A 24,947-nucleotide genomic window follows, 5' to 3' on the forward strand; every position below is an offset into this window, starting at 1 on the left:
GTGGAGCTGAGGGTGGGGACAGATTCTGGTGGCTTGCTCAGCAGGGGAGTGGCCCCCCCTTGTTGTCTCCATCTCCTGCCACCCCTGCCAACTTTTTCTGCTCCGTCCCTTATTGACGGCCCTGTGCTTACCCTCCTGGCTGTGGCCCCCCTGCCCTCCCTCTGAGTCTGGGCACTGTCTCTCTCAGGAGGGGGCCAGCTGCCCCTTGCTTTCCCACCTGTCAGCCTGGATGGGGTGTGGGCTGGGGCCTTGTATGCCAAGACCTAAACCACAAGCTGGCAGAAAGCAGCCCTGCAGCCCAGAGGCCTGGCTTCCAGGCTCGTTTTCCCCCTGCACCCTCTGCCTGGCCCCGAGGGCAAAGGTGTTTCCCAAAGACCCCATGGCCATGGGCCTAAAACTCCTGGAAGCCCCCAACTGAGAGGCAGGGGGAGGGGAATGTGCCTTTTGTGTGTCTGATGTGAGTGTCTGGGGACCGGGTACGGATTTTTGTTCCACATGCTAAGCCTCATCAACAGGTTTTTGCAACTTCAGGTGAGCCAGAGCTGGGGTAGTGGGGATGAGAGACTGTGTCCCTGTGAGTTCCCTTGTGGGGTGTTACAGCAAAAGACCAGTTGGCCCTCATGGTTTTTGGGACCCACCCTGAGCCCTGTTCCAGGACCTCATAAACACAGGTGAGGTAGGAGTGCTTGGAGTCTCTCTCATCCTTCAGCCAGGAAGTACTTTGTACCCACCTCCTGGGCTTGCAAGGAAGGTTCATGTGTGCTAAAGCCCCTTGTTAGCTGTAGACAAGCCCTGCCCATTCCAGGGGGCAGGACAGTGTGGTCCTTCGCGTGACAGGGACATAGTGGTGTTGCTCTCTGTTACCTACGCTCTGGGCAGCCTGAGCACTTTTCTGCCTACAGGAGTAAAAAGAAATGGGGCATGTCACTATGCTCCATGGCCACCCTGACCCACAGGGAGATTATTAAATATGTATACAAAGTCTTGAAGCTCACCCAGGAGATTTTATTTATTTGTTTTTTTGAAACAGAGTGTCACTCTGTTGCCCAGGCTGGAGTTCAGTGGTGCGATCTTAGTTCACTGCAACCTCTGCCTCCCGGGTTCAAGCGATTCTTGTGCCTCAGCCTCCTGAGTACCTGGCGCCACCACACCTGGGTAATTTTTGTATTTTTAGTAGAGATGAGATTTCACCATATTGGCCAGGCTGGTCTTGAACTCCTAACCTCGTGATCTGCCCACCTTAGCCTCCCAAAGTGCTGGAATTACAGGCGTGAGCCACCGTGCCTGGCCACTCAGGATGTGTTTTTATCATATCCTTTAAAATTACTTCTTGGGCTGGGCGTGGTGGCTCACACCTGTAATCCCAGCACTTTGGGAGGCCAAGGCAGGTGGATCACCTGAGGTCAGGAGTTAGAGATCAGCCTGGCCAACTTGGCAAAACCCTGTCTCTACTGAAAATACAAAAATTAGCCAGGCATTATGGTGGGTGCCTGTAATCCCAGCTACTTGGGAGGCTGAGGCAGGAGAATTGCTTGAACCCGGGAGGTGGAGGTTGCAGTGAGCTGAGATCATGCCATTGCACTCCAGCCTGGGTGATGAGAGTGAGACTCTGTCCCTTCCAAAAAAAAAAAAAAAAATTATTATTTCTTAGCAGGGCTTCATGTTTTTTTTTTTTTCTTTTTTTTCCTTTTTAAGAGATAGGGTCTTGCCCTGTCACCCAGGCTGGAGTGCAGTGGTGCAATCATAGCTCACTGTAACCTTGACCTCCTGGGCTCAAGCAATCTTCCTGCATCAGCCTCCCAAGTAGCTGGGACTACAGGCACATACCACCACACTCGGCCAACTTTTATATTTTTTGTAGACATAGGGTCTCACTGTTGTCCAGGCTGCTCGTGAACTCCTGGGCTCAAGCAATCATCCTGCCTCGGCCTCCAGAGTAGTTGGGATTACAGGCATGAGCCACCACACCCAGCAACTTCATTTGTGTTCTGTTTGATGAGCAATTTGGTTCTCAGGTTTGTCCTGGATCTCAATGGGGTTGAGGTAAAACCTAGCACCTGCCTGGGGTGGGGCAGGAGCTGTGTGCCCTTGTCCAGCCCCTCCCTGAGCACGTACCAGGCTGTGTTCTAGACACCAAAGACACTGGTGAGCAAGGTGGGTGGAGCTTCTGTGCTCACGAAGCTATCAGATTTGGGAGAAACAAACATGAAAAAGAATTTATACGAATGTATAATCACTAGTTCTCACGAGATCTTGGAGAGAGCTGCAGGATTATAACGAGGGGCTCTAATGGAGAGGAAGAGCTTAAGGGGAAACGTGGCATTCACGCTCATGGGGAGGATGAGTAAGAACCTGCAAATGCATGCCGGACCAGCGAACAGCGTGTGCAAAGGCCCTAAAGTTGGGACCTCCGTGTGACTGAATGAAGGGGCCCTAGGGCAGTGATGTTCGATGAGGTGGGAGTTTGGCAGTGGGTCCTCAGCAGGGTGTAGTGGAGCGCAGCCCGCAGTGGGCAAGGTGCTCCGAGAGAAATGCACAGAAGAAACGGGTAACAGCCCCTGCCCTGGAGGAACCAAGAGTCAAGAGTCAGCATGGGGAGGGCAGGGCTGCTTCTGTACAAAATACCTGGAGGGGCCAGCACAGTGGCTTACACCTGTGATCCTAGCACTTTGGGAGGCCGAGGTGGGAGAATTGCTTGAGCCCAGGAGTTGAAGGCCGCAGTGAGCTATGATCGTGCTGCTGCACACCAGCCTGAGCAACAAAGTGAGACCCTGTTTCTTAAAAGAAACTAATAAATAATAAAGTAACTGGAGAAATTATAGGCTGAGAGATTGGCTGGAGGTGGAGCAGAATCTTTAGGGCAGGCCTCCTGGAGACAGACTAGAAATGAGCCTAGAAGGGTCAGTGTGGTTTGGAGCATAACGTGAGATCTGAAGAAAAAGAAACCCAGGAGCCTCCTTGGAAGGGTAGAAAGTCTGTGATCCGCAGAAGTAACATTCAGAGAAGCAGAGGGCTTGCTAATGGGTGAAGGCCTGGGCGTTCAGGGAAGTGGATGCTCTTAGAGGCACGAAGAATTGGAGGCCCTGAGGAGTAGAAGGTGGGGCATTGAAAAAGGGTGAAGGGAAGCAAGGAGTCCTAGAAGGTCTCTCTTACAGAAGCTCAGAAATAGCAACTAAATCACCTAGTGGGGGAGGGCTCTAACACCAGCATCTGCACCTACCCTTTTTTAAACTTACAAAATACTCTAAATGTATTAGAATACTCAAAATAACATGCCAGAAGCCCATGCCCACCACCCAGAGTGACACAAGTTAACGTTTGCCAGTTGGCACCTTAGAGTGTTGATCTGGCTGCTCCTTTTACAGCTGTGCAGAGCCCAATGCTGCACAGAGAGGCTGAGGCAGAGCTGGGGGATTCCAGTTCAGGGCTTTTTTTTTTTTTTTTTTTTTTTTTTAAAAAGACAGGGTCTCAATCTGTCGCCCAGGCTGGAGTACAGTGGCTCAATCTTGGCTCACTGCAACCTCCACCTCCCGGATTCAAGTGATTCTCCTTCCTCAGCCTCCTGAGTAGCTGGGATTACAGGAACCTGCTACCACACCCGGCTGATTTTTTTTTTAGAGATAAGGTTTCACCGTGTTGGCCAGGCTGGTCTTGAACCCCTAACCTCAGGTGATCTGCCTGCCTCAACCTCCCAAAGTGCTGGGAGTAGAGGCGTGAACCACTGCACCCGACCCCAGTTCAGAGCATTTGACTGTGTTCCTCCTCGATGCCAGGCCTGGACTGATGCATGCTGAGACCCCAGAGGAGAATCTGCTACTTCCAGTTGCCATCCTGCCTCCTGGGGGTGGTTTTTGCAGTAGCCACAGAAGGAATGGTTTGGTTTTCTTTAAATGTGGTGTAAAATTCAAAAGGTCTAAAAGAATATACAATGAAACGTCTGCCTTCTACATCTGACGCCCAGCCCCCATGCACTTCCACAGGGAATTCACCTCACCAGTTTGAGTCTTCTTCCAGAGAGGTCTTGCACCTGTACAAATACATCTTTCCAGTTTATTTTCAAAAACCTAAATAGCGGCCTGACATTTAAAAAAGTCTTTTTTAAGGGGGTAAAAATGTTAACGTACAGCTGGAATGCATTTCACACATGCACACATCGATGTCTCCCCACCAGGCTCTGGATATGGAGCTGCCAACCCCCTGTACACTCTGTCGTGGGTCTTTCTAGTCAATACCCCCACCCCAGAGCAGTTAACCACTGCTCAGCTTCCGGGACCATTCGTTAGTTTTACCTGTTTTTGAACTTAATATAAATGACTTTCAACCCTAAATGGCAGCGGGAGGGTATGTTCACATGGGACTGGGGGCTGGAGGATGCCTTGCAGTCCCAGGGATCTGTGGTTGGTGCTGGTCAGAGCCCTGGGTGCCTGGGGCTGGCCAGTGGTGCTATTGTGGGGTTTTTGTTTTTATTTTTATTTATTTTTTTGAGACAGGGTTTCACTCCAGGCTGGAGTGCAGTGGTGTCATCATAGCTCACCGTAGCCTCTACCTCCCGAGCTCAAGTGATCCTCCCAGCTCAGCCTCCAAGTAGCTGGGACTATAGACGCACGCCACCGCACCTGGCTGATTTTGTATTTTTTTGTAGAGCTGAGGTTTCACCACATTGACCAGGCTTGTCTCAAACTCTTGGGCTCAAGTCATCCTCCTGCCTGGCCTCCCAAAATGCTGGGATTACAGATGTGAGCCACTGCACCCAGCCCAGGGGGTGCTATTTTGGAGCCTAAATGTTGGCCCACTCTCAAGTCCTGTGGAACCATGTGTAGGCAACCATGGTAAAGGCATGGGAATCCCAGCTCTAGTGACTGACATTGTCACAGATCACATATAAATCCGAGGAGGGTGGGTGGAACAGGTGTGGACACCATTTGACTGAGTAGAAGCCAGGGCCTAGAATAATGTGTAACACATAGTAGGTAGTCAGTCAGTACTGGGTGAGTGAGTGGATGAGTGGATGGATGTGTGGGTGGATGAGTAGATTGGTGGATGGATAGAGGCGTGGGTGGATGAAGCCGAGACAGGTGGTTAAGCAGCTTGCCACAGTTCCAAAGCAATGGGAGTTGGGCTCCGCCCGAGACACTCACCCCAAACAGGCATCCCTCTGATTATATGGTTATTAATTATATTGACCCTGTGGAGCCAGACATCCTGCCTCTGTTACTGTCTTGCCTGCTGTCTTACAGGGTCCTACAGTGCTAGCCAGGGTGTCAACTGCATCCGTGAAGACGTGGCTGCCTATATCACCAGGAGGGATGGCGGCGTGCCTGCGGACCCCGACAACATCTACCTGACCACGGGAGCTAGTGACGGCATTTCTGTACGTGTGAGGGTGGCTCGTTGTTATCCGGTGTTTACCCACATGAAGAGCAGCCTTGCCTGTTAGGGCCCAGCATTGGAACTGGCTAGCAGGGAGGGTGGCAGCACAGGTGGCCACCCTCTGGTCCCCCTGCCCTGGCAGCCTGCAGTCTTTGCCTCTTTTAGTCTTCATGAGCCTGGACGCTACTGCAGCCTTGATTTCAGTCCGGAGTGCACACCAGCAGGTCCAGCTGCAGAGGAGCCGGGGGATACCCGAGGGTAGCCACTGGCCTTTCTGTGGTTCTGCGCATATTGGTGTTCCTCCTGTGTCAGGTGCTGGGGAGACAGTGGGAAACCAAACACATCATTTGGCCTCTGCCTACACAGGCAGAGCAGACCAGCTGATATCACAAAAATAAATGCACATCACAAGCTTTTAGTTTCTCTTCTGCAGTAGAGAAGGACAGGGTGTTATGGGAAGGAGCAGTGGGAACTCCGACCTGGTGGAGCGGGGGCAGGAAGTCTCCAAGGAAGGCTGAGTAGACACCGACCTGAGGGACACACAGGAGTGAACTGGGAGAGGGGGTGTGCTCTGAGCTGAAGGTCACTGTGTGCAGAGGCCAAGAGCTGGCAGGAATCTGAGTGCTGGGAACTGGAGATGCTGGGGGATGCGTGCACAGCAAGGGACGGAGTTACCAGGCTTGGTCTGGCAAGGCAGCTGGCGCCAATACAGGGCCTTAGAGGCCACGCTGAGGATTTGGGTCATTGTGCTAAGAACAACAGGGAGCCACTGAAGGGTTTGAAGGAGAAGGAGGTGGGGCAGTTAGATTTCTGTTCCTAAGTTTAAATTTTGACTGGAAGGGGCACAGGAGGCAAGAGGAGGTGGCTTGGGCTGGGGTCAGCTACCGATGGGGTCGGGGAGGGCTGAGGCCAGTGGTTACCTGCAGTCTGGAGTGCAGTGGAGTTACTTGCAGTGGAGTCTACAGTCCTGGGCTTGGGGGACTGGTGGAGCCTGCAGTCCTGGGCTTGGGGGACTGGTAGAGCCTGCAGTCCTGGGTTTGGGGGACCGGTGGAGGTTTCAATCCTGGGCTTGGGGGACTGGTGGAGCCTGCAGTCCTGGGCTTGGGAGACCGGTGGAGCCTGCAGTCCTGGGCTTGGGGGACCGGTGGAGCCTGCAGTCCTGGGCTTGGGGAAGTGGTAGAGCCTATAGTCCTGGGGTGGGGACTGGTGGAGCCTGCAGTCCTGTGTTTGGGGGACTGGTGGAGCCTGCAGTCCTGTGTTTGGGGGACTGGTGGAGCCTGCAGTCCTGTGTTTGGGGTACTGGTGGAGCCTGCAGTCCTGTGTTTGGGGGACTGGTGGAGCCTGCAGTCCTGGGCTTGAGAGACTGATGCAGCCTGCAGTCCTGGGCTTGGGGGACTGGTGGAGTCTGCAGTCCTGGGGTGGGGGACTGGTTGCCTGCCTGTCCCTTTCTGCACACCCCTCCCAGGGCCTGGCATGGTGCTGGGTGCTGTCAACTCATCTATTCTCAGGGAGCCATGTGCTGTCTGAACCCTTCCTTTAATGGGGCTGTCTTTGTTTCCTGACCTGTAAGGCTTTTGTTTGTTGAGTGCTTTTTTCCTTTCCCAAAGCGTTGCTTACACATTAAGCTCTTATTGGAGCCCATGGGAAATGGAGGCCCGGAGACATTAAGTGGTCTACCTGCCTTGAGTCAGTTCTTGTGACATTTGGGACTCTAACATTGGAGCTCCAGCTACCAATCACATCATCTTCCATTGTCTTCTGCTGTCAAGGCCTTTCTTGAATCCCAGAAGTGCCCAGTGTGGGAAGAGGTCCTGGAGGAGGGAAGGGGGCGTGTCCACAAGATTCAGCGGAAAGAATCAAGTCATTGTACTTTAAAATCTCGTGGCATTTTTGTAGCAAGGAACTGAGTCTGAAAAAGGACCTATGCCCGTGTTTAAGGTGGAGACTCTCCCTGCAGAGGGTTTTGGCTAATTAATTCAGTAAATTACTGGCACCTCAATACCCCAAAGGAATCCCATGGCCTGGTTTCTCAGAAATTAACTTAAACAAGCATTCTGCTCAGCTTGGAAAACAGGTCAAAGCGCCACCTGGTGGCAGTAGATGGGTATTTTATCCCATTTTAAGAGTCCCCTGTTGGGGTGGGTGTGGGGTGGGGTCTTTCCAGACTTGGGCACTAATACTGATAACACACATTCCTGGGCCCCACCCCTGACATAGGGAATCAGGATTACAGGAGCGGAGTCAGAATAATTCTGAGACAGGGCTAGTGTGAGAACTATTTTAGAAGTATTAAAAATACAAGTATTGAGTCTTTTTAAAAATATATTTTTTTAAAAGAAAAATAATATTTTTAAATTTTTAAGTAGGGAGGTGGAGGTCTCACTATGTTGCCCAGGCTGGTCTCGAACTCTTGGCCTCAAGCGATTTGGCTGCCTCAGTCTCCCAAAGTGCTGGGATTTTAGGCGTGAGCCACCGTGCCCAGCCTGAGTACTGAGTCGTTGACTACATGTACTGCACTGTGCTGAGAACTTTAGAATGTTGTATTTTGCTTACTCCTCGCAGCTGCCCTCATTTTACAGATGAGAAAACTGAGACTCGGGGAAGTAAAGCGACTTGCACAGAGTTGGACTGGAGGCATGCAGTGGGGCCACGGGTAAAAGGCTGGGTCAGGGATGGGAAGTGGTGCTGGCTTTCTAGATGTGACTTCTCTGTTGCAGACGATCCTGAAGATCCTCGTCTCCGGGGGCGGCAAGTCACGAACAGGTGTGATGATCCCCATCCCACAGTATCCCCTCTATTCAGCCGTCATCTCTGAGCTCGACGCCATCCAGGTGAACTACTACCTGGACGAGGAGAACTGCTGGGCGCTGAATGTGAATGAGCTACGGCGGGCAGTGCAGGAGGCCAAAGACCACTGTGACCCTAAGGTGCTCTGCATAATCAACCCCGGGAACCCCACAGGTCTGCACTTTACTTCCTCGCCAGTTTCGTAGAGGGTGGGGGTGGCTGTCTAAAACACTGGCTGTCTAAAATACACTGGCTGTCTAAAAACCAAAGAGTTAAATAATTGGAGGTTCTCTCTGCCCCTAGTTTCCCTTCCAGATTTGCTAACCTAAAGCCATAAAATTTGCCACAGGCCACCTCAAGAGGTGAGTAGGCCAGGTACGGTGGCCCATGCCTGTAATCCCAGCACTTCGGGAGGCTGAGGCACCTGGATCACCTGAGGTCAGAAATTGGAGACCAGCCTGGCCAACATGGCGAAACCCTGTCTCTTCTAAAAACACAAAAATTAGCAGGGCATGGTGGTGTGCGCCTGTAGTCCCAGCTGCTCAGGAGGCTGAAGCATGAGATTTGCTTGAACTTGGGAGGCAGAGGTTGCAGTGAGCCGAGATTGTGCCACTGCATTCCAGCCTGGGCAATAGAATGAGACCTTGTCTAAAAAAAAGTCAGTAAATGCAGATGTTTTCTTGGGCAGTTTGAATAATAATTATTATTTTATAGAGATTGGGTCTTACTCTGTGGCTTCAGGCCTGGCTGAAGTGCAAGTGGTATGATCATAACTCACTGCAGCCTTGAACTCCTGGAGATCTTCCTGTCTCAGCCTCCTGAGTAGCTCAGACTACAAGCAGCACCACCACGCCCAGCTAATATTTTAATTTTTTATTTTTATAGAGACAAGGTCTTGCTGTGTGTCCCAGGCTGGTCTTAATTCCTGGCCTCAAGTCATCCTCCCAAAGCACTGGGATTATAGGCATGAGCCACTGCACCCAGCCAGGGTTGTATTGTTATTTTTAAGACTGGTTTTTTGGGTGTTTTTTTCCCTGTTCTTACATTTGCAAAGACTTGCCTCCTTGAGATTATTTACTCACAAACTTATCATTAATCATAGGCCTCATTTTATCGTCACTCCTCCTTATTTTTCTGAACCGGTTTTGAGAATGCTGGTGTGTGTGTTGGTTTTTCTTTGATACAGCACTGCTGTGTACCTTTAAGGTCTGAGAGGAAAATGTCATATTCAAAACAAAAGCAACTAAACCAAAAAAACCACCAATTTCCAGAAGTTGAAAAGCACCCCCGATTTTGCATATTTTTCTTTAAAAAAAAAGTCTGCAGTCCTGCCTGTGTTGATCTTTCTGGGCCGCTGGCTTCATATGCTCCCAGTGCTATTTGGACACAGGGAACAAGGGCTCCTCTCTCCTCCTTTGTTGAGATAAATTGGGTCAGGGCCAAAATGCATTGGAGTTGGTTGTGGAATCTGTTTCTCGGGAACATCAAATGATGCTTCAGTCAGCTGAAAACACCCCTTGAATTCCCGAGTGCAGAAAATGGGTGCAGCTGGCGATACCACTGGCTTGTTTACCCCAGCTCCTGGGAGTGTGGGGGATAAAGATTCAGTAGGAAAATAACATAGAGCTGGTTTCTCAATCCTGGTTGTACATTAGAATCACAAAGGGAACTTTGAAAAATCTCAAAATTGAGGCCACACCCTAGGATCTCTGAGATATCGGTAGCCTGTGCTGCCGAGGGTGAGATCCACTGCCTCAGAAGCATGGTGCCCAAGCTGCGGGGCCCCACTTCAGACACTTGGATGTAATTGGGCCGGGGTATGGTTTGAGAGTTTGCATCTCTAACAAATTCCCAGGTGATACTGATGCTGGGCCCAGGACCACACTTGGGGTAGCAAGTTCTGCAACATCTTGGGAAAGATACTGTACCTAGTCCACAGAGTCAACACATTCTTGGCCAGGTGTTTACATAAATCTTTTCACCTGACTGAGAAGAAGTCATTGTACCAGAGACTCTCCTGCTCTGAGTGAAGAGGTCATTTTCTATTAATCTGATATATTAACATAAGTAATTTTTATAAAGAATAACTTTATGAGTGGGCAGGACCTGGCCTTGCTCCCGGGGTCTTCACTGTGTGAGAGTCAGTCAGCTGTGAGAACAGGGTCTCTGGAAAATAGAAAACCACCTGTGGTGACCATATGTCTTGTCTGGACCACACACTGTGACCAGGGTGGCTTAAAGGTGTCAGAGTGGACTGGGTTCTTAAACTGGGGCCCTTTTGGTTTCAAGACAGAAACCCAACTTGAGACTGAAGGGATTGGAGGGTGGAACTGTGGAGTGCAGGGTTGAAGCAGTGCACCTGAGTCAGAGTCCGTGTCACAGGAGCCTCAGTCCCCTCCTCAGCTCTACCTTTCTCTGGGTTGGAGTCTTCAGGAAGAATCCATCCTTGGAGTGGCTTCAGCACTTTCAGCCATTGCCATCAGCTGAGCTACCTTACAGCAGAGCCTCTTCCAGAGTTTTACCATTCCCAAGTTGGGTCACCTGCCCATTCCTGAACCAGTCAAATCCCTGGGACTCTGATTGGCAGCTCTGTGTCCCAGGCCTCCCGCTGGAGTTCCCCATAGGACAGTGGTATTAGGCCATTCTTGCATTGCTATAAAGAAATACCTGAGACTGGGTAATTTTTAAGAAAAGAGGCTTGATTGGCTCACAGTTCTGCAGACTGTACAGGAAGCATGGTGGTATCAGCTTCTGGGGAGGCCTCAGGAAGCTTCCAGTCAAAGCGGAAGGTGAAGGGGGAGCAGGCACATCGCATGGCAAGAGCAGGAACGAGAGAGAATCAGGGTGGGGCAGGGAATGCCGCAGACTTTCAGGGTCTGCCCCCATGACCCAAACACCTCCCACTAGACCCACCTCCACCATGGGGAATACATTTCAACGTGAGATTTGGGTGGGGACAAACATCCAAACTACGTGAACAGTCGTGATCTGTCACTCAAAGGAGGATGCTCAGTCACCAGCTACAGATGTTCCCATCAGCTTTTGGGGAATTAATTTGGCTCAGCCTCGAAAGGTACTTGGGAGACCCCTCTCCAGCCTTTGGGGCCTGTATCAAAGCCATGTCTCATGTCTCCCCCAGCTGGGCACAGCTGTGCCCTGGCCCCTCTAATGCCATATATGACATTCCCTCCTCCTGCACCACTGTTCATGCACTTATCTGTTCACTGGCTCAGCGGGCATGCTCTGAGGTGCTGGAGAGAGGATAAGGCACTGCCCTTATCCTCACGCTGACGTGGTGTGTATGTAACAGCAGAATTATTTGCACACACTGGGTCTCATTTCCTTTACTGGGCTGAAGTCTTTTTAAGGCTCTGGTTCTTGCTTAGTCCCTTGTGTTTCCTTTAGCATTTAGTGAACACAGCTTTTCTGGTGCTCAAATCCTGATTTGCATTCCAACAGGATAAAGTTTGTGGCATCACAAGCATGGAAGGGCAAGACCAGGAGGAATTACAGGCAGGTTCTGCTGTCCTCAGAAACCAGCCCTTCTCTGTCTGTGAGAATAGTGGCTGGTTTCTTATAGAAACTGGGGCCTGCCACCCTGCTGGCATCCCAGAACCCTGAGCTTTTTAAATAGGAAGCCTAGTTGGTGCTTTCTTGGCAGAAGAAAAGTTGGTCCGTTAGTAAAGGAATTGGTTCATTGCTTAGCTAGTTCAAGATAGAAATTCTAATGGAATCATGCCACAGTCTTACAAGGTACGTGTGTATGTTTTTTCCAGGCATATTTTTTATATTTTTCCATAGACCAGAATATAGGTATTATTAACAAAAAGGTAAGATACTCTATATACTGTTTTGCATGTGTGTATATGTACATATATATATATATATGTACACACACACACACACAATAACAGGCTGGGTACAGAGGCTCATGCCTGTGATCCCAGCACTTTGGGAAGCTGAGGTTGGTGGATGGCTTGAGCCCAGGAGTTTGAGGCTGCAGTGAGCTAGGATCATGTAACTGCACTCCAGCAAGAGTGACAGAGCAAGACACTGTAAAGAATATACATACATGCATGTATAGACACATACGTACACACACTTAGATATATATGTAATATACACAGGCATATAGTAAGCAAACATGGCCCTTGTTAAGAAGTTAGCAAGCCTGATAGTAGTGGTGGTTTTCCAGAGGATATTGTGAGCACATCAGATATTCCTGGTGCCACACTCAAAGCAGGTCTCAGGAAATACTGAGGGAAGGTCCCATTTCTACCTCGTTGCGTTTACTCCTTCCCTCACCTGTACCCATGGCATTTCACGTGAACGGATGGATCACCATCTTGCTGTTTGCACTCATTTCTCTAAAATGGGGGCTGGGTGCGGTGGCTCACGCCTATAATCTCAGCACTTTGGGAGGCTGAGGCGGGTGGATCACTTGGGGTCAGGAGTTCAAGACCAGCCTGGGTACATGGTAAAACCCCTTCTCTACAAAAAATACAAAAGTTAGCTGGGCATGGTGGCTCACGCCTGTAGTCCCAGCTATTCAGGAGGCTGAGGCAAGAGAATCACTTGAACCCAGGAGGCAGAGGTTGCAGTGAGCCGAGATTGTGCCACTGCACTCCAGCCTGGGTGACAGAGTGAGACTCCATCTCAAAAATTAAAGAGAAATAATAAAATGTGTTGTAAGTGTTCTCTGTTAGCGTTGAGTCCTGCAGCGTGCTCGTCTTTAGTGATGCATGGTAGCAGCTGACAGGAAACACCAAAGCTGGTGCCCAGGCCCATTCACTTAGCATTTATTCTGCAGTTATTTATTGAGCATCTGTTGAGTGCTGTCTTCGAGGGCAGACGATGAGTGGGGAGAGGCCTTGTCCCTGCCTTGTGGAGCTCATGGGTGCCTCTCTGGGGAGAAAGGGGCTAACTCTTCACCCGGTGGCCACAGCCAGTGCGAGTCTCTTCACCATCTGCTGCTGGTGTGCAGTAATGGGGGGAGGGCACGAGCTGATAGATTTAACTCCTGCAGTTGTATTTTCCTGCTCTTTGTTTTATTTTTGAGACAGGGTCTTGCTCTGTCGCCCAGGCTGGAGTGCAGTGGCACAGTCATAGCTCACTGCAGCCTCAAACTCCTGAGCTCAAGCGATCCTCCAGCCTCAGCCTCCCAAGTAGCTGGGACTACAGCCATAAGCCACCACACCTGGATAATTTTTATTGTAGAGTTGAGGTGTTGCTGTGTTGCCCATGCTGGTCTGGAACTCCTGGGCTCAAGCGATCCTCCCACCCTGGCCTCCCGAAGCCACTGAGATTACAGGCGTGAGCCATTGTAGCAGGCCTTTTCTCCCTGCTCCTTATGATGCTTCCATGCCTTTCTGTTCTGCAGCACAGACATACCACACACACACCACACACACACACCACACACACACCACACACACACCACACACCACACACACACACACCACACACCACACACCACATACACACACACCACACACATACACACACACACACCACACACCACATACACACACACCACACACACCACACACACACACCACATACACACACACACACACCACACACCACATACACACACACACCACACACACACCACACACACACACCACACACACACCACACACACACCACACACACCACATACACACACACACACACCACACCACACCACACACCACATACACACACACCACACACACACACACACCACACACCACATACACACACACCAGAGACACGCACACCACATACACACACACACACACACCACACACACACCACATACACACACACACCACACACACACACCAGAGACACGCACACCACATACACACACCACACACCACACACACACACACCACATACCCACACACACACACCACATACACACACACCACACACACACACCAGAGACATGCACACCACATACACACACACACCACATACAAACACCAGAGACACGCACACCACACACACACACACCACATACACACACCACATACACACACACACACCACACACCCCCCCCACACACACACCACACACACACCACACCCCCCCACACACACACACCACACACACACACACCAGAGACGCACACACACCACACACACACACACCACATACACACACACCAGAGACACGCACACACACCACACACACCACACACCACATACACACACCAGAGACACGCACACCACATACACACATACCACACACCACACACACACACCACATACACACACACACCACACACACACACCCCACACACACACACCAGAGACACGCACACCACATACACACACCACATACAAACACCAGAGACACGCACACCACACACACACACACCACATACACACACCAGAGAGACACGCACACCACACACACACACCCCACATACACACACACCACACACACACCACACACACACACACCAGAGACACGCACACCACATACACACACCAGAGACACGCACACCACATACACACACACACCACGTACACACACCAGAGAGACACGCACACCACACAGACACATATTACACACACTGCACACAGACACCTACACATGCACATGTGTGTGTGCACACACATACCCCACCACACCTACACGAATACCACATAGACACACACCCCACCACACCTACCCACACACCAAATACAGACACACACACCCCACCACACCTGCACACACATTACACACCACACACAGTCACCCCAACACACCTACACACGCAACATATACAGACACACACCCCACCACACCTACACACACACCAAATACAGACATACCCCACCACACCTGCACACATTACACACCACACACAGACACACCTCAACACACCTATACACACACCACACCTAGACTCACACCCCCACCTATGCACACACTACAGACACACACACACCTCACCACACGGATACCCACACACACCACATACACACACCCCACACACAAACTCATACACCCCACCACACCTACACACACACCCCATCACACCTACACACACACCCCATCACACCTACACACATACCACACAGACACACACCACACTACACCTACCCACACACCACACAGACACACCCACCACACCTACACACACACCTACACACACACACCCCACCATGCCAACACAGCACACATAGACACATGCACATGTGAGTATACGCATGCACACACCCCACCACACCTACACATACCACACCACACCTACACACAAAGCCTTCATAAAAATAAGAGCTGGGCCAGGCGCGGTGGCTCACACCTGTAATTCCGGCACTTTGGGAGGCCAAGGCGGGCGGATCATCTGAGGTTTGGAGTTCAAGACCAGCCTGACCAACATGGAGAACCAACATGTCTCTACTAAAAATACAAAATTGGCCAGGCATGCCTGCAATCCCATCTACTCGGGAGGCTGAGGCAGGAGAATGGCGTGAACTCGGGAGGCAGAGCTTGCAGTGAGCCGAGACTGCGCCACTGCACTCCAGCCTGGGTGACAGAGCAAGACTCCGTCTCAAAAAAATTAAAAAAAAAATAAGTCAGGTGAGAACCCCTTCTCCCTCGCATAAGTGGCTGAGGAGAGTCAGACACACAGGCTGTTCTTCTGGGCGTCCCTGGAGGCCGACTACACCATCATGCATGGCAGCTGGGGAGGGGGGGCCTCTGGGGGGGTGGTTCTATGGGTCTCAAGGGAACACGGCACTGAGTGATTCTGGATGGCCTTCTGACCTGGGGACAATTTAAACAGCATTGCAACCGACATTTTGGTTTTCTTGGGGATTTTATAGGCCAGGTACAAAGCAGAAAGTGCATAGAAGATGTGATCCACTTTGCCTGGGAAGAGAAGCTCTTTCTCCTGGCTGATGAGGTAAGAGTGTCCCCACTCAGAGGGAGCGGGCACTAGCTTTCTCTTCTAGAGGGAGGGACCCAGCCCCCATTGTTCTGCAGCCAGAGAGAACTGTCTTGGTGTTGGAGGAATGATTCTGGCCTAGGGTGAGGATATTCATTGTTACAACTTGTGGGACTGTGACTTAAATTACCCCTTTATTGGTTTGTACTCTTGGTTGTAAATTTCAGAAATTCAGCCCAAATCACTTAAGCTCCAAAAGAAAAAGGAAAAAGAAAAAATGCCGGTGGGGTCACAGGTGCGCAGCTGGATCCAGGGGCTTGGACCTTATCTTTCAGGTCCTCTTTCCCTTTTCCACCCCTCTGTGTTGGCCTCATACACAGGCCGATTATCTTCCCAGCCTAGAGATTCCCAGCCTAGAAAGAGGGCTTTTTGCCCTGGTGGTTCCAGCAAGTCTCAGAATTGAGCCTCATTGGTTCAGCCTGAGTCACACACCCATTGCTGAACCAATCACTGTGATGTAGGGGTTCCAGTATGCAGATTGGCCAGGCCCAGAGCATAGGGTGGGCCCTCTGCTTTCTTCTCCCAAACCTCCAGATAGAGAACCAAGGAGGGTTATTCCTTGAGGGCCAACTGAGCGGCTCCTACCCAACAAAGGAGGGTGGGTTCCCAGTGGCAGAAATGACTGACGCCCACTCCTCATACAGCTGCAGTTCTGTGCCTCCCAGCGCTTCTGTATCTACTGTCTCATTTAATTCGCTTACATCTCAGGAAGGGATCTTAACCCCATACCTGTTGCTTCTTGAACTCCAGTTCTGGAACCAAGGTCTGCTCATTCTTTTTCTGCTTTGTAAGAAAGAAACTGAGGTTCCATCAAATCCTCTTTTTATTTCCTCTTCATTTCTGCATGGTTTCTGGCGAGCTGCAGCTTCTAGCCCGCTGCCTTCATTTCTTTGCTCCTTGTCACCCCCCCACACATGCCACACACATTAATGCAGACACACACACACGCATACACACAGACATACAGACAGACATACACACATATACATACGTACATACAGACACACATAGACACACGTACATAGACAGACACACATACATACACACACAGCTTACCCATCAAATTGTTGCCTTAATAGTAGATGGGCCTGATATCTTCATTTCTAAAGGAGAGAAAGGGCAGCAGAGAGACCCATGGTTTTCCTCATGACCTGGTATACAGAACTTCCTTCTGGGTCTGGGAAGATGAGGACGAGGAGGACAGGGCCTGGCTTGGCAACGGAGCCAGCTTGAGCCTCCGACTGATCCCCAGGGCCCCAGAAAGGCTCAGTTTCTCTGATCGCCAAAATAGGTGGGGAATTAACCTCAAAGGCCAGGGTGGGTGTCTGCCAGCTGTGAGTGCTGGACTCTGGGGACTGGAAAGAACCAAACGGGTGTAGGTGCTGCTCTGGCAGGGAAAAGTGGGCGGAAGAATACAATGAATCCACTCTGGGGGGGTTAAGTGTTGCAAAGGAAACCCAACAGGGTTAGCTCTTCAAATAGGAGGTCAGAGGAAAAGGGCACTAATGCCGTCGTCACCAGCGTTGGTAAAGCAAGGAAGCACTGTGCTTTAGGAGGAGAGTCTGCTTGGGAGGATGGGGTGGAAGGGAAGTCTGGGGATTGGATGGGGATGAGTGTGAGAGAAATCAAGTGAGCTCCTGAGCTGTCTCAGCATCCAGCCTGAGGCCTTGCCTCCTTGCTTATTCTAGAAAGTTCCTTCAGGCACACTTGGCTCATCCCTGGAATGGCACAGGAGGCTGGGCCGGCTGGGCCTCATGGCCCACAGCACCTGTGCCCTCCCTTGCCTTGGCCACACTGGGCAGCAGCCTCTTTGAGGGCCCTTTGGTGACCGTCCCTGCCGTGCCCCCGCAGGTGTACCAGGACAACGTGTACTCTCCAGATTGCAGATTCCACTCCTTCAAGAAGGTGCTGTACGAGATGGGGCCCGAGTACTCCAGCAACGTGGAGCTCGCCTCCTTCCACTCCACCTCCAAGGGCTACATGGGCGAGTACGTGGGCCTCCCTTCCCTCCTGCCACTGCTGGGCCCGCCAGATCCTCACACTGCCGGCTCCTCTGCCCTGCCCCATGGTCCACCCACTTGGATGGAGAGAAGGCTGCCCTTATCTGTTGCTTCTGCTGCATCTCCCCAGTGGGAGAGCCATGGTGTGAGAACAGCCCTAGTACAGGGGCTCAAATAAGGGCGTGCTCAGAGAAGCCAGACAACGGACAAATGGAGTGGAAACAGGACTACATGGCAGCTTGCGACACCTGGTGTTTTCTCTGTCACCGTTGTTCCGAGGTTGACTGATGTCTGACGGGTCAGGGAGGGCAGATGGAGCAGATAAACAGATGCTGTTAGGCTGACTGGCTGTGCTCTGGGTGCAGGGCTGCCTTAGGCACTGTGTGACCTCAGAGGCTAAAGGGTCAGCTGTAATCCTGTGTCTGTTCATTCAGCCTATGTTTACTGAGCGCTTAGGATGAGTCCAGCACTGATCTCAGCGCTGGAGATGCCGCAGCGAACACCCTCCTGCTAGCACAAAGCGTGGGTTCTAGTGAGGGGAGAGAGCTGTAGGCAAATGAGTAAATCGTGTGTCCCACGGAGAACAGTCATTAGGAGAGGTAGGGGTGGGGTCGAAGGCTGAAGTGGTGCAGCCTCACTGAGGAGTTGGCTTCTGAGTTAAACCCTGAAGGAGTGTGGTGGGGAACTGTGCAGATATCTGGGGGAAGAGCGTTGCAGGCAGCGGGAGCAGCCTGAGCAAAGACCCTGTGGTAGCAGCACACCTGCTGTGCTGGTGGAACATAACCTGCCATGTTGGCGGAACAGCCAGGAGCTGGAAAGGAGGGGGCACGGGAGCAGTGGCAGGAGCGGAGACCTGAGAATTATAGGAGGCTGGGTCACCTGGTTCACTTTGGTGATTGTATTTTTCACTTGTGTTCAGCATGAGGTAGGAGCTGTTGGAGGGGGTGTGGCCTTGCTTAGCTGGTGTGTTGCTCCTTCTGGCTGCTGTGTGGTGGGGGATGGGGTACAGATGGGGACAGAGGCCAGGAGGCTGTTACAGTCTCACAGGTGAGACATCGTGCACCAGACAGAGATGGGGAGAGGATCCTGGATGTATTTGAAGGTGGAGTTGATAGGAATTGTGGGTGGAAAAGACAGGTGTGGGAGAGAAGAGTCAAGGATGAATCCTGGCCAGGTGCAGTGGCTCACGCCTGTGATCCAAGAACTTTGGGAGGCCGAGGTGGGAGAATCACTCAAGGCCAGGAGTTCGAGATCAGCCTGGATAATATAGCAAGACCCCTTCTCTACAAAAAAATGTTTTAAAACTCAGCCAGGTCTGGTGGTGCGCGCTTCCAGCTACTCAGGAGGTTGAGGTGGGAAGATTGCTTGAGTCCAGGAGTTCCAGGCTGCCGTGAGCTGTGATTACGCCACTGCATGATGAATCCTTAGTTGTTTGTTCAAACAACAGGAAGGATGGTGTTGCAGTCAACAGATGAGGAAGGCTGAGGGTGAAGCAGATTTAAGGGGAAAGAGCAGGAGTTTGGTTTTGGACCTGTTAAACTGAAACATGCCAGCTTGGCGTCCAGGTGGAGGGAGATGTGTAAGTCTCCAGGCAGGCTGACCTCTGGTGGGTGGTTTAAGTTTGGGAGATGTCTGGGTGTGAATTGTAAGACTGTTGGAGCTCTAAGCCTGGACACATCTCATACTTACATGGAGTGAGGCCTGGGCCTGGGCCCCCACTGCTGGGAGGTTAGGGGAAAGAGGAGGAAGCCACAGAGACTGAGGAGACACCAGTGGGTTTGCAGCAAAGGGCGTGTGTTCCCAACGTGGTGGGGTCCTATTCTGTGCCAGGTGTCGGCGTGGGGAGGGCTCTTGGTTGTTAGGCTGGAACAGCGTAAGCATGAAGCTCGAAGGAATACTTCCGCCTAGTCAAGGGAGCAGTCCCCTTGGGATGGCTGCCAAACTGCTCTTGGGCTTCTTTGATCTGGGCGCAGGCTAACGTAGGCTGGTCTTTCTGGTCTACCCTGTAGCAGTCCTGGCTCCTTGCTTGACTTCCTTTTGCTCTGTAGCTCTTTTCCTAAACAAATCTGTTCTCGGTGAACTCAGTTTTCAAACTCAAGCATGTTTACCACACACTTACCCATTGCCCCATCTCAGTTATTGATTACGCTACCAGTCAGTGCCCTGATGTTGGGATCCTGAGTCGTGCCCCGTGTTCTCAGATCTGGATGAATTAGGGTCTGACTGCTTTACTCATTTTGATTCTCTGCTCATCAGCAGAGGATTAAGCAGAAAGTTCTTTCTTTCCATTTTTGTTACGGGGCACTTTTCTGAGATGTTAGAATTTATCTTCCCACCTTGAAACGTCCGGTCCAGGGATCAGATGGGAATCTTTGTCAGTTCCGTTCAGCAGTGTGATCCCAAAAGCCTGGTTTTTTTGATTTTTGTTTTGTTTTGTTTTGTTTTTTTGAGATGTAATCTCGCTCTGGAGCCCAGGCTGGAATGCAGTGGCGTGATCTTAGCTCACTGCAACCTCTGCCTCCCGGTCTTGATTCAAGCAGTTCTCCTGCCTCAGCCTCCCAAGTAGCTGGGATTACAGGCATGTGCCACCATGCCAAGCTAATTTTTGTGTTTTTAGTAGAGACGGGTTTCACCATGTTGGCCAGGCCAGTCTTGAACTCCTGACCTCAAGTGATCCGTCCACCTCGGCCTCCCAAAGTGCTGTGATTACAGGGCTGAGCCACTTCACCCGGCTCCCCCAAAAGCATGTTACTAAGCATCTCATCGTGTCAGGTGCTCTGAGGCTGGGGGTGGGGGATGCATGGAGGAAGGTGACCAGGTTCCTGCCTCGGGGCATCTGCGTGAACATTTGCAGCCACACACCAGAGAAGGAGATGTATGTTGCTGATTGGGTCTGGAAAGATTTTTTTTTTAACTGGTCACGTGTCCTCAGCTTATTTTCATATGATTTGATTTATAATTTGGCTATAAATTGCAGAACTTGGCACGGTGACTCACGCCTGTAATCCCAGCACTTTGGGAAGCTGAGGCGGGAGGATCGCTTGAGGCCAGGAGTTCAAGACCAGACTGGGCAACATAGCAAAACCCTATCTCTACATACATAAAAAGTAAAAAAATTAGCCAGGCGTGGTGGCACACACCTACAGGTCCACCTACACACAGGTGTGGCACACACCTACAGTCCCAGCTATTTGGGAGGCCGAGATGGGACTACTGCTTGAGCCTAGGTGGTTGAGGCTGCAGTGAGCTATGATCATGCCACTGCACTCCAGCCTGGGTGACAGAAAAAGATCCTGTCTCTTAGAAAAAAATAGGAATTTGTACACAATCATCACTGTTGTTCACCTTCCATTGGCAAGAACTCAGCCACACCTGGCCATTAGGTGTTGGGTGTGGGAATGCTTTTGATTCTGGCTGTCCAAATGGCACTTTGTTGAGGTCTTTCTATAACTGGTGGTCCTCTCCCTCTCTTCGGCCCTCCAGGTGTGGTTACAGAGGAGGCTACATGGAGGTGATCAACCTGCACCCTGAGATCAAGGGCCAGCTGGTGAAGCTGCTGTCGGTGCGCCTGTGCCCCCCGGTGTCTGGGCAGGCCGCCATGGACATTGTCGTGAACCCCCCGGTGGCAGGAGAGGAGTCCTTTGAGCAATTCAGCCGAGTGAGTCCACTGTGATGCGTTCGCACCCCTGTGGCCGGGGTCACGAGAGTTCCTGCTGGGCCGGTGGCCAGCCTGTCTCCAGATGGCCAGACAGCAGCCTCCTGAGGGTGTGGCCTGCAGGGGCGCTCATAGCTTTTCAGAGCCTGAACCACCCCCATGAGTTGAAGTCCGGAGGTGCAGCTGGGCATTGTTTGGAAGTAGGAGGACTGTGAGTGTGTGTGGGCAGGTGAACCCTTCCTCTTCCTCACGGAGAGTGTCGAGGAGGGAAGGGAGTTGTGTCCCGATAACACACTGGGGGGACTCATGAAACTGAAAAGAAGACAAGGAGGTGGAGGGGCGCAGCATCGATCCCAGGCCCCCGCCTGCCTCTGCTAACCTGTGTCCTCACAGCTTGACAGGGTCCTCCAGCTCTGACAGCTTTGACCAGTTCAAACAAAGGAATTTATGGGTCAGGTAACCTAGAAGTCAGCTCCCAACTGGTCCAGGCTCACTTCTTTTTTAAAAAATTGTGATAAAATGCACATAAAGTCGACCTTTTTAACCTTTATAAAGTGCTCCGTTTTCTGGCATTCAGGACATTCACACTGTTGTGCGGCCATCACTGCCATCCATCTCCAGAGCTGTTCCATGATCCCACACTGAGCTCTATCTGTTACCCACTACCACCCTACCCTGCCCTCCCCTTAGCCCTGGCAGCCGCCCTTCTACCCCTTCTCTCTGCACTCACCTCCTCGAGGTTCCTCATAGATGGAGTCATGTTGGCCGGGCGTAGTGGCTCACGCCTGTAATCCCAGCACTTTGGGAGGTTGTTGCGGGCAGATCACCTGAGGTCAGGAGTTTGAGACCAGCCCGGCCAACATGGTGAAACCTCATCTCTACTAAAAATACAAAAATCAGCCGGGGATGGTACATGCCTGTTATCCCAACTACTCGGGAGGCTGAGGCAGGAGAATCACTTGAACCCGGGAGGCGGAGGTTGCAGTGGGCTGAGATTGCGCCATGGCACTCCAGCCTGGGTGACAGAACAAGACTCCGTTTAAAAACAAAAAAAGCAGAGTCATGTCTTATTTGTCTGTTTGTGACTGGCTTATTTTCCTTATGATGTCCTCCAGGTCCATCTGTGTTGTGGCCCGTGTCGTGATTCCAGGCTGAACCATGCTCCCCACGTGGACAGGCCACATAGTGCTTATGCCTCCATCTACAGCCCACACCTTCCATGCCACTTGGCCGGCGGCACCTGTGGAAGCCCTGGACGGCGACTCTGCTCCAGCCGTGGACATACGCCCAGCTCAGGCCCAGTCACTGACCCTGACTTGCTCTGCCTGGGTCCTGTGCTGCATGTACACCACACAGACAGAGGGTGGGGTGCGCTGGTCCCCCCAGATGCATTGGTGGGGCCCGTCTGCAGAAGAATGGGCATGTGTCCTAGAAGCATGTTCTGAGGAATTCCGTCCAGAGCCAAATCCATACAGACTGACAGGCAACAACTGGTTTTCCTCATTTTCTGGAAAGACATCCTGGTACAAGAATAGAACCCATGACACAGGCTGCCGGGCTCTACCCTTTGGCCTAGAACTCCCTGGTGTCTGTGTGCCCCACACCCCAGGGCACGTGGCAGCCTCCCAGGGTGAGCACTGTGGAAGAATTTGTGCCGGGAGACGTGTTCCACCCACCTCCCTGTTTTGCTGTGCTCAGGCTCACACAAGCTCTTCTTTGGTCAGTCTGTCTGATACCCCAGTGTTGAAGGAACAGACCACCCTGCCCACTCCGTCTGTGTGGTGTGCATGGGGCATGTGACCCGGGCAGAGCAAATCCGAGTCAACGCCTGGGTCAGAGGGGACATGTGTTCAAAGCTGGAGCAAAGTCATCATCCGGGATTTCCGCAAGTGCTGCAGGAAAGATCAGTGGCTGGAGTGAATCTTTATCCAGAGATACTGACTGCTGTGCTGTTTACGTCTCTCATCAGGAGAAGGAGTCGGTCCTGGGTAATCTGGCCAAAAAAGCAAAGCTGACGGAAGACCTGTTTAACCAAGTCCCAGGAATTCACTGCAACCCCTTGCAGGGGGCCATGTACGCCTTCCCTCGGATCTTCATTCCTGCCAAAGCTGTGGAGGCTGCTCAGGTCTGGGGCATGGGCTGGGCTGGCTCTCTCTTACCAGCTTCACCTGAGATGCTGGGTTGGGGGCCCCTGCTTATCTTGCGGAGCAGAAGTGCTGGCCCTGGAGGCTCTGAACTGTATGCACCTCTCGGCCAGATGGTGTTGACCGTGTAAAGATGACAGGTTCTTGGAGGCCCAGCTGTGTGCTGTGACGATGGGCAAACATGAGGTGGGCCCCAGGGGAGAGGAGCTGATCTGGTGCCCGGGTGAGATGCCTGTGGGGGAAGCAGCAGGAGCTACCACCTCCACCCAGCCACTGCATCCTGGAGCAGCGCTTCCCAAACTTCAGTGTGTGCACCCATCACCTAGGGCCTTTTTTTTCTTTTCCTTTTTGTGGAGAACGGGGTCTTGCTAGATTGCCCAGGCGGGTCTCAAACTCCTGGGCTCAAGCTATCCTCCTGCCTCTGCCTCCCTAAGAGTTGGGATTACAGGCTTGAGCCACTGTGCCTGGCTTGTTTGTTTTGTTTTAATTACATTTTTATAGAGAGCGATGGGGTCTTACTGTGTTGCCTGGGCTGGTTGCAAACTCCTGGGCCTCGAGGGAACCTCCCATTTCAGCCTCCCAAAGTGCTGGGATTGCAGGCATGAGCCACTGCCTGGCTTGTTTTTTTGTTTTTTGTTTTTTGTTTTTTGAGATGGAGTCTCGCTCTGTCACCCAGGCTGGAGTGTAGTGGTGCGATCTTGGCTCACTGCAAGCTCGGCCTCCCAGGTTAGCACCATTCTGCTGCCTCAGCCTCCCAAGTAGCTGGGACTACAGGCGCCCGCCACAATGCCCAGATAATTCTTTGTATTTTTAGTAGAGATGGGGTTTCACCGTGTTAGCCAGAATGGTCTCGATCTCCTGACCTCGTGATCTGCCCGCCTCCGCCTCCTGAATACCTTGTTAAACACCCAAGTCTAGGCCCCACCCTAGACCTACAGAATCAGAATTCCTAGTGTTAGGCTGGGTGCAGTGGCTCACACCTGTGGTCTCAGCACTTTGGGAGGCTGAAGTGGGAGGATCATTTGAGCCCAGGAGTTTGAGACCAGCCTGGGGGACATAGTGAA

The 24,947-nt window shown here is 51.7% G+C and overlaps 1 protein-coding gene across 4 annotated transcripts in view; it reads left to right on the forward strand.

The window, feature by feature from the left end:
- GPT2 (glutamic--pyruvic transaminase 2) overlaps nt 1-24,947 on the forward strand; it is a 47,819-nt gene that overhangs the window by 17,210 nt on the left and 5,662 nt on the right. For all 4 annotated transcript variants that reach the window (XM_024233830.3, XM_054533854.2, XM_054533855.2 and 1 more), the window contains 6 exons: nt 5,238-5,371; nt 8,088-8,331; nt 15,963-16,042; nt 17,936-18,072; nt 21,568-21,742; nt 23,709-23,864. In XM_024233830.3, coding sequence (XP_024089598.1) covers nt 5,238-5,371; nt 8,088-8,331; nt 15,963-16,042; nt 17,936-18,072; nt 21,568-21,742; nt 23,709-23,864 — 926 coding nt within the window. The remainder of the gene's footprint in view (nt 1-5,237; nt 5,372-8,087; nt 8,332-15,962; nt 16,043-17,935; nt 18,073-21,567; nt 21,743-23,708; nt 23,865-24,947) is intronic.

The sequence above is a fragment of the Pongo abelii genome, chromosome 18 (genome assembly GCF_028885655.2).
Source record: "Pongo abelii isolate AG06213 chromosome 18, NHGRI_mPonAbe1-v2.0_pri, whole genome shotgun sequence".
Classification (NCBI taxonomy): Eukaryota; Metazoa; Chordata; class Mammalia; order Primates; family Hominidae; genus Pongo; species Pongo abelii.